Source organism: Phoca vitulina, unplaced genomic scaffold (assembly GCF_004348235.1).
Source record: "Phoca vitulina isolate PV1807 unplaced genomic scaffold, GSC_HSeal_1.0 scaffold747, whole genome shotgun sequence".
Classification (NCBI taxonomy): domain Eukaryota; kingdom Metazoa; phylum Chordata; class Mammalia; order Carnivora; family Phocidae; genus Phoca; species Phoca vitulina.
In genome coordinates, this window is record NW_022590434.1 from 1 (window position 1) to 9,415 (window position 9,415).

General features: G+C 59.3%; 1 protein-coding gene across 4 annotated transcripts; it reads left to right on the forward strand.

Moving 5' to 3' along the window:
* The first annotated feature begins 137 nt into the window (after positions 1 to 137).
* Positions 138 to 8,709, forward strand: LOC116629392 (neuron-specific vesicular protein calcyon-like). Of its 4 annotated transcripts, none has more exons than XM_032399687.1 (6): positions 138 to 245; positions 6,094 to 6,248; positions 7,023 to 7,136; positions 7,732 to 7,845; positions 8,034 to 8,386; positions 8,493 to 8,709. In XM_032399687.1, the coding sequence occupies exons 2-5, from the start codon at positions 6,114 to 6,116 to the stop codon at positions 8,361 to 8,363; spliced, it is 693 nt and encodes a 230-aa protein (XP_032255578.1). In that variant the 5' UTR covers positions 138 to 245; positions 6,094 to 6,113; the 3' UTR covers positions 8,364 to 8,386; positions 8,493 to 8,709. The 4 variants fall into 4 exon arrangements, with proteins under 4 accessions (XP_032255578.1, XP_032255577.1, XP_032255579.1 ...); XM_032399686.1 differs by having other exon boundaries at positions 8,564 to 8,709; XM_032399688.1 differs by having other exon boundaries at positions 240 to 328; positions 8,564 to 8,709.
* The last annotated feature ends 706 nt before the right edge of the window (positions 8,710 to 9,415 follow it).

Here is a 9,415-nt window from a genome sequence, read left to right on the forward strand (position 1 = left end):
GGCTAGACCCCCCCACGCCCCCACCCCGCACAGCTCCGATGGGGGGGCACAGTGGGAGTGCAGCGGCAGCAGCAGACGCAAGTGCTCCCGTCCCTCCGCCCGCGTCTCCCAGGCAACAGCAGCCTCGGTCTCGGCTCGGCCCCTCCCCCGCCCCGCCCCGGCTGCGAAGCGTCTGGAACCGCATCCTTCCTCCGCATCCTCGTCCTGCGACCGCATCCTGCAACAGCTGCCCGTTGGAGCCGCCTGTGAGCCATTTCCACATTTCTCCTTGTGGAGCGGGGGCAAAGGGGGCCGAGTGTGTGCAGGGGAGTGTGCACGGGTGTGTGAGGTACGTGTGCAGGTGCGTGTGCAGGTGCGTGTGCGAGATGCGTGTGCAGGGATGGGGGCACTGCGGCTGACCCAATGGCAGCCAGGTCGAGCCGGGGGTCCTCCCTTGGGGTCTCTGCTGACCGGAGCGGGGGTGCTGTCCCCAGGCCTCCCCGACCATCGGGGGGCCTCCGCGGGGTGAGCCGCTGCCTGGACCTTCCAGAAGAACCGTAGGTATCCAGCCTTGCACAGACCCGACGGCTGCCCGGATCTCCGGTCCTCAGCACAGCCGGACAGCTTGGGTGGGGGTCGGACTGCTGAACATCGGCTCCCTCACCATGGTCTGAGAGAGCCACTAGGAGGTGGGCGTCCCCGAGGTGGGGAGGGGCTGCCAGTTCCAGAACCCGTTCAGCTCTGTCTGAGGGTGGGAGAGAGCGGGGGTCGAGGGGCGGGGGGGGGGGGGGGGGGGGGGGAAGCGTCGAGGCAGAAGGCGTCGGACGAACCAGATCACCGAGAAGCATTGCTGGCACCGAGAGCGGGGTGGCTGTGGCGGGGGCAGCTGCGTGGTGGCCAGGAGGCAGGCAGAGGGGTATTTCTCCAGAACCACCTGCCGCAGCCCGGGGACTCGGGGCCACAGGTGGCTGGTGTGTGGGAAGCCAAAGCTGGGCGCAAACCTGCGCTTCCCCTCTCGGGGCTGCGCTGGCGCTCGCAGTTCACCTACCCTTGAACCAAAAGCCAAACCCAGGACCCGCCCGCAGGGCCTCTGGTGGGGGCTGCGGCTGGGGCGGGGGGCGGTGAGGCGGGGGCGGAGGTGTGTGCTCCGCGGGGTTCCAGCAAAGCACGCAGTGCCCTGCGCTCCGCAGTCACATGCACGCTCTCGACACGCGCAGGACGCTTGTGCCCAGGCCGCACCAGCCCGCGCCCGTGCGCACCGGCGCGCACCCTTCTGAGTGACGCAGCATACGAGGGGGGCGGTGAATGCGAGTCTGCGACCCGCGGATCTGCAGCCGGGCTTCTGTAGTGCTTTCAGCTGAGGGCCCTGTCCCGCCTCTCCGTCGGTGCGTCGGCCCCGCAGCACAGCCTCAGCGCCCACCCCGCGCCCCCTCCCCAAACGTCGGAGAGGAGCAGGCACCGCCCGGACCCAGGAGCCCACAGCGGGTGGGAGTAGATGACCCGCTGGAGAAGACACAATTACAGCGCAGGGGGGAGGGAGGGGGGCCAGTGGGAGGAGTAGGGGTGACCCCCCTAGTCCACGGAGTTCTGTGTCTGTCGTGTGAATGAGCCCAGCCAGCTTCCCCAGAGGGTCCCCATGACTCAGCGAGGGAAACGAATGTTCGGGGGAGGGGGTCCCACATGTAGCCCAGCCCCTTCCCCAGCATTTTGCCGGGGGCATGAGGCCTGGAACCAGAAGCGGAGAGTCCAGAAGGCCCCAAATGTCTCCTTTCCTTCACGAAGATATGTCATCCCCGGCTCCGTTTCCATGGAAACCCGCGATGACGCAACATGGACATCACGCCATGTCGGAGGAGTTGGAGCTTAGGTTTGGCTCCTAGAGACCCCAGAGGCGGAGCTCCTTGTAGGGAGACTGGGCAGACCCCGGCCCAGCCTTCCAGCGGGCGTGGCCAGCAACCCGAGATTGACAGGGCTGCGGGGCTGCGGGGCTGCGGGGCGGCCACAAGCTCTGCCCCTCCGCACTCTCCTCTGCAAACCATAGGCTGGATTTGTGAGCCGCGCGGACGCTGCTGCCAGAAGGCCTCCAGCCCCCCCCCCCTGCAATGCCACACCCCCCCCCCCCCCGCGAAGCTCCCCTCAAGCCCGGGGCACTTGCTGCCCCCCCCGCCCCTCCCCTACTGTCCCCTGTCAGTCCCTCCCTCCGTGGCACCTTCCCAGCGCTCCTGAGCCGTTTTCTTCCTCGCGCTGCAAAGCCCGACCTCTTTATATTTATATTCCGGTGGTTCCTTGTCCATCTCTGCCTCACAGAGAGCGGACGTCGTCTCCATGGTCCGCGTGAAGAATAACCCATCGCGCGCCTGTCTGGGGCAGGTGCGGACGTGTCCGTGAGTCCTCCCCAGGCTGCTCCCCTGCCAAGCCCGACTGTCCTCAGGAAAAGCCCTCCAGCCAGGGAGTGGGAGTTGGGGACGCTTCGCTGACCTGAAAGGGCCCTGGGCCAGGCGCGTAAATCCAAGGAAGGGCCCCAGCTCAGGGCCCTAATGAGACCTTCCTCCCTGGAGGGCCGGGGAAGTCCACGATGGGGGTGCCCCTCTCTTGCCTAGCTGGCTGCTTCTTGCCTGCCCCACAGTGCCGCTCCTGGCCACCCCTCCCTCTTGTCCTACACATCCCTGACCTCCCTGCCCAGCACCTTGCACACTCTCCATCCTGGGCATCTGCCTGCCTCTCTGCCTCTGGGTGGGAGCTCCTCTGCATTCCCACCCTGCCTGCCCTGGCCTCTGGGGTGTGAGAGACTGGGTCACCTATGGGCCTGGTAGGCACCTGCGCTGGTGGGGCTGCTACAGTGAGAGGCGTTTGGGGATGGCGAAGTCACCTAGGGCAGCAGTTTGGGGATTCAGAGGCCCAGCTGTCTTTGTAGGGTGGGTGCAGGCAATGGCCAGGGAGGGAAGAACAGCCCCTGGGGCTCGGCCCTTCGGTCCTCACAAGGAAGGGAGTCGAGGGACAGCCAGGGCACCGTGGCCAAGGCGTTCACCTTCTCTGTTCAGGTGAACATCAGGGTCCAAATCCTGGGGGAGGGCATGGGGTAGCTGTGCCCCCAGCTTGCTGTCCTTTGGTTGTTGGGTTCGTTTATTTTGAACTCTTTTTGTTGTGAAATATAATGAATATTGGGAAGAGGACATAAAACAAATGTGTAGCCTAATGATTTAAGGTAAGTGCTCCCCAGTCATCCACCATCCAAGTGAAGCCTAGAAATCCCCACCTGTCCCTGAAGCCGCTCCCCTCCCCCAAAGGCAGGCCACCCAGCCTCTCCAGACACGGAAGCAGTTCATTGGTCTGGACCCCTGGAGTGCGTGTCCCTAATCACCCGAGACTGGTTCCTAAAGGTTATGTCAGAGTTGGCTTGTTCTTGAGCCGGCTTTGTGCCTGGCTTCCTTCGGCCAACCTCATTTGGTGGGATTCGGGGCTGTGCTTGCATGCAGCTCTGACCCTTCATTTGCTAGGAATGCCTCCGCTGATTGACTTGTTTTACTCTGGATGATGTGTGGTGCTGTGTACTTCTGTGGGAACAGCACTGCTATCCACGGTCATGCACACCCGTCTCTTTGCTGGCTGTGCACCCCGGAATGAGGGCTGGTCGAAGTTCGACGTGTGTGGATTCTCTGAGTTGACACCACTGTGCGGCGTCTTTCGCTCCTTGAGCTCTCCTGGGCTTGGATGGGCTTCAGTGTATCTCCTTAAGCTGGTTCTAACTGGTCTCCCTCTGGACTAATGAGGGTGAGCACCTTTTTAGTATTCATGGCCGTTTGAAATCCTTCTCTGTCCATTTTTCTATTGGGTTTATCTATCTTTTTCTTTATCAACTTGAGCTGTTCTTTACATACTTTAGGTATCTGCCCTGTATTGGCTTCCTTGGGCGGCTGTAACAAATTACCACAACTGGGTGGCTTAAAACAACAGACATTTATTCTTTCACAGGCTATGGAGGCAAGAAGCTGGAAATCAAGAACTGGGAAGGGCTGTGCTCCCTTTGAGGCTCTAGGGAAGGATCCTTCCTGCCTCTCCCAGCTTCTGGCGACTCCAGATATCCCTTCGCTTGTGAATGCGTCCTTCCAACCTCTGCCTCCATCTTGACATGACCACCTCCCTGTGCGTGTCCAAATTTCCCCCTTCTGTAAGGACTCCAGTCAGTGGGTTAGGGCCCCTGTAATCCAGTATGACATCATCTTCACTTGATCACATCTGCAAAGACCCTATTTCCTAGTAAGGTTACATGCACAGGTAGCAGGGGTTAGGACCTGAACATTTCTTGTTGACGAACCCACAAGTCCTTTGCATGTTGCAAATATCTTCTCCGGTCTTGCTTTCTGTTTCCATTCTTTGAAGGCTATGTTTTGATAAGCGGGAGTTCTTAATTTTAATGTAGTCCTTTTATGGTTAGTACTTATTTCTCGTATTGAGGAACTCTTTCCCTCCCCCAGACCAGGAAAATATTCTCCTGTATTATTTTCAAGATGCTTTTCCAACTTAGGTGTATCCACCTGGAGTAGATTTCTATGTGTGATGGGAGGTAGGGATTAGGTCCGTTTTCCGTGTGGACATCTGTTTATCAAAAGGTGGCCATGCCGCCTGCTTTGCATGGCATCTCTGTCACAAATCCGTGGTCCCTGTGTGTGGGGTGTGTCACACGGAGCTTTGTGCACCACACACCAGTACCACACGGCTGTGTAAGCTGGGCACCTGGCGGATGAATACCCACTTGTTCTTACAAGATGTCACATGTGTTCTTGTTCCTTTACTTTTTGTATAAAATTACAGTGCTTGGCAAGTTCACACACAAAAAAATTCTGTTGGGCTGTTGATTGGTATTTATTGATTCTACAGATATATTTTGGGGGGAAATGACATTTTTACATGTGGAACCTTCCAAAATCCATTACCATTTTGTTCCCCACTTGTTAAGGAAGTTAGGTCTCCTTTTGTCTTAGTCAATGTTTTGCCTGAGGTCTTCCATGATTTTCCATATGGAATTTCTTTCCATTTCTCTGAAGTCTGTTCCTGAGCATTTGGTATTTCCAATACCGTTTAAATAGAGTCTTTCAAAAACTTATTTTCTAATTTTTTGTCACTGATACATAGAAATATAATGACTCCTAAAAGCCTTGGATGGACCCTGCTGGACTCACTCTTCAAGCTTTGTAATGGATCCACAGATTCATGTGGATTTTCTACGCACACAATGTTCGATTCATGAACAGAGTATTACCTGACCTCGTCCAGGCCTGTTATCTCTTATCCATTTTTCCTGCCCTACAGCTTGGCTCAGACCTCCAGCACCATGATTTATAGAACTGATAATAAAAGGCCTTTTTATCTCCTTCCTCATCTAAAAGGCAAAGCTTCCACTGTTTACATTCAATAAGGATTGCTGTAGGGATTTTTGTGGATGGCCTTTATCAATCAGATTAAGGAGGTGTCCTTCTGCCCCTAGAGTGTTAATAGACTTTTAAAATAATAAACAGATGTTGAATCTTGTCAAATACTTTCCCAGACATTATTTAAATTGATCAGATGATTTTTTAAAAAAGATTTTATTTATGTATTTATTTATTTTAGGGGAAGGGAGGAGGGACAGGGGGAGAGAGAGAATCTGAGAGTCCCCGCTGAGCACAGAGCCAGATCCAGGTCTCGATCCCAGGACCCTGAGATCATGACCGGAGCCGAAATCAAGAGTCTGACGCTTACCCAACTGAGCCACCCAGGCGCCCTGGGGTCATTTTCGTTGAGCACAATAGCAGCCCTTAGAATGTGCCCTAGAGCAGGCTGGCTAATGGCAGACTCTGCCAGTGTTGTGTGTCTGGGCATTCACTGGTCAGACGCGCCACCCTGTCCGTGGCTCTGGGGCCCACGGGGAGACCAGAGGGCAGGAAGGGACTAGAGGCCTGTGGCTGAACATGCCCAGTTTGTCCTGAGAGGTTGGCCTGTCCGTGCATGGCCTGCCCTGGCTCTGGCATGAGGAACACTGGGGCCAGCCTGGGGCCCTCTCGCTCCTTCACAAGCTGGCATGGACATCCGCTAGGTGGTGAGTGGGCAGTAACCTGAGTTTGTACCTCTGCACAGGACAAGGACCACCGTTCACCATGGTGAAGCTGGGTTGCAGCTTCTCCGGGAAGCCGGGCAAAGACCCCGGGGACCAGGACGGGGCTACCACGGACAGCGTCCCTCTGATCAGCCCCCTGGATGTCAGCCAGCTCCAGCCACCATTCCCTGAGCAGGTGAGGGCCTGGGTCAGCAGGAAGGGCCGTCAGCAGGGGCTCAGCAAGCAAAAATGCCCACCCTTCCCTGTGGGCCCGAGACAAGGTCTTTGTGCAACGACTGAGGGAGAGCCCCTTTCTGGAGGAATCTGTAGGAAGCAGAACTCAGCTCTGGTGTAGTCCTGCTTGACCCCACCGGAGCTCTGGAGCATGACCGGCATCAGAAGTTGTCCCAGCAGGAGGGGAGGGGGCAGCCATCTGTACCCATGTCAGTCAACTTTTGGCCGAGGGCAGTTCTCCAGGGATCTGGGCGGGCTTCAGTGGTGTCTACTATAGTTCTGGACCTCGTTCTCGACAGACAGGTGGGAAGGCTCAGTGCTTGCCCCTTGGGAGCACTCACAGAGCACAGGACTGTACTTGCCTGCGCCCCATGTGGTAGGGGCCTCAAGACTCTGGGAGCCAGAGGAGAAGTCAGGGTGGACTTCCTGGAGGAGGGAGCCAAGATGTGGAACAGCTACAGGGGAAGCTCCTGGCAAGGAGAGCTGACACCCTTAGAACTGAAGGCAGCCCTCAGACTGAGGGCCTCCCTCTGTGGTGTGGCCAGGCCCCAGGGCTGCCATGGCCCAGCAGGCATCCAGCATCCACCTTCCCTTAGCCTTGGCTCGTAACCAGTGGAGCCTAGCCACTAGACAGTCCTGGCAGCTGGTCAGGACCCACACCATTGCTGGTCAGCTGACCCCTGGACCCCTCCCAGTCCTCCCAGTTCAGGGTCCTCCAGGTCATCTCTTTCCACAGGTGGTTATCAAGACACAGACTGAATACCAGCTGTCCTCCCCGGACCAGCCCAAGAAGTTCCCCGACCTGGAGGCCCAGAAGCTGGCCTGTAACCACCCGGAGGAAGGGCGCAGGGTAACCCAACCTCCCAGTCCCACGCTGCCCGGTGGTCGATTCCAGGGGGGCTCAGGGCAGGGGAGATGGTGAGCAGGCAGCTGCAGGCATGGGTGCCCGTGCTCTGAGCCGGTTGGCTGGGGCCCCCCTGCTCCCTCGCCTGCTCTCACCCCATTCAGAGGCCTTCATCCTGCTATAAAGGGGGTGAGAACAGCAGTTTCCTTCCGAGGAGCTTCGAGAGCCACTCTGGGCCCCCCCTCCTCCTGCTGTGTGCCCCTTTTCCCAGTGGGCCGTGTGTCTCTGCCTTAGCCACTCTTGGGTTTTGTATGTAGTATGGAAAGTCACTTCTGCTGTGTATCCGCTTAATATTCCCCCCCCCCCTGTTTTTTTAGCCCTTAAGTTCACTAAATGATGGTTTTGGTTATTTTTAGCATACCATTTCTAAAGCCTTTTGGTTTTCATCAGTGAAACCTGCCCTGTCTCCTCTCCTCTGTTGTTGGGAGCTAGAAGCGCTCCCCCGACAGATGCCAGTGAGCCCCTGACCGCTGCCCTGGCCCTTGCCGCGGCTTCACACCCCCCTCCACGGGGTCCCTCTCCTTTTCACCCGCCCCTGCAGCTGCCCACCGCACGGATGATCGCCTTTGCCATGGCGCTCCTGGGCTGTGTCCTAATCATGTACAAGGCCATCTGGTACGACCAGTTCACCTGCCCCGACGGCTTCCTGCTTCGGGTAAGGCCTGGCGAGCTGCGGAACGGGGTGGGGCGTGGGGCAGTCCAGGCCTTCCCGTGCTCGGATGCCGCTGGGCAGAGTGCCAGGGAGGGTCCCACGGAGGTGTCCGTGTGGCAGCGTGGGAGGCGGGCGCCTCCGGTGCCGCCCTCTGCCCTCCTACCCCGCCCCTGACCCGCCCCCTCCCGCAGCACAAGATCTGCACCCCGCTGACCCTGGAGATGTACTACACCGAGATGGACCCCGAGCGCCACCGCAGCATCCTGGCCGCCATCGGGGCCTACCCGCTGAGCCGCAAGCACGGCACGGAGACACCCTCGGCCTGGGGGGGGAGCTACCGCGCCGTCAAGGAGGGGCCCAAGGCGCCCACCCAGGCGGGCGCAGCGGGGGCGGGGGCGGCGGCGGCGGGGGCGGGGGCGGGGGCGGCGGCCACCGAGCCCCCCGGCAAGGCCTCCGCGCTGGGAGAGAAAGAGGCGGCGCGGAAGGCGGCAGGCAGCGTCCCGCCCCCGGCCCCCCAGTGAAGGCCTCCGCACCTGCAGCCCGGGTAGGTGTGCTGGGGGGAAGGGGCGGGGAGGAGGGGATGGGGGCGGGGGGTCACGTGAACTGGAAGTGGAGGGGCGGGGCTCAGCCATGCACTTCTTCCCACGCAGGTGGGCGGTGAGGGGTCGTGTACCCGCCTCGCAGCGCCCGCTCTCGCCCCTCCTCCCCTCTGTCTCGGCAGCGCCCCGCGCCGGCACCTGTGACAGCCCTCGCCCGACGCTCTCACATCCTGTGGTCGTGCCCCTGCTTCCAGGACCCCTCGCTGATGCCCCCTGCCCCCTGAGCTTCTAGCTCTGTTGCTTTTCTCTAAGTAAAGATTCACATCCACCTGGGTCTCTTGTTTCTCCTGAGCATCCTCCGTCCCGCTGGCCTCTTTCCTGCCTTCCCAACCCCCCCGCGTAGGTGAGCACTGGCATCATGCCAAACCCCTACTGCCCAGAGGAACCCCAAAGGTTCCTGAAGAGCGGTGGTAGAGGGGCAGTGAGCCGCCCTGGGAAGCCGCGGTTCACGGACAGGGACAAGGCCAGGGCCACTGTGCGAGCCGCCCTGGGTGTCAGGGCCCAGCGTGGACAGGGCTTTGTCTGGTCCATTGCTCGGCTGACTGCAAAGAAATAAGCTCACCTCTGTTCAGGGGAGCCTCTAGGATCTGGGCTCCATCCCTGACTACCCCCTACCCTATATCCAGCAGAGCTGCTCCATCCCCTGCTGCCGTTCCTGGTCCCCACACAACTACCCCATTTGACGGGAGTATCTGAATTCCCCTGTTCTGGGCAAGCACCCACATATGGTTCCTTCCCCCAACTGCCTGCCCACAGGCATGAGTCACTGAAGAAATGAGAGAATGCATGGATCCACCGGGCCCTGGGCCACAGGAGAGGGGATGTGAGCCCATCCCTGGGGCATGAAAGGGCTCCCTGCTCCCAGAGCACCCCCATCTCCCATTCCCTTGGAGCTAGAGGGGAGGTGGGAGGTCTGAGGATGTTGGAGTTGGCAAGAGTCTCATTATCCAGCCCACAGCATGGCCCACTTCCCC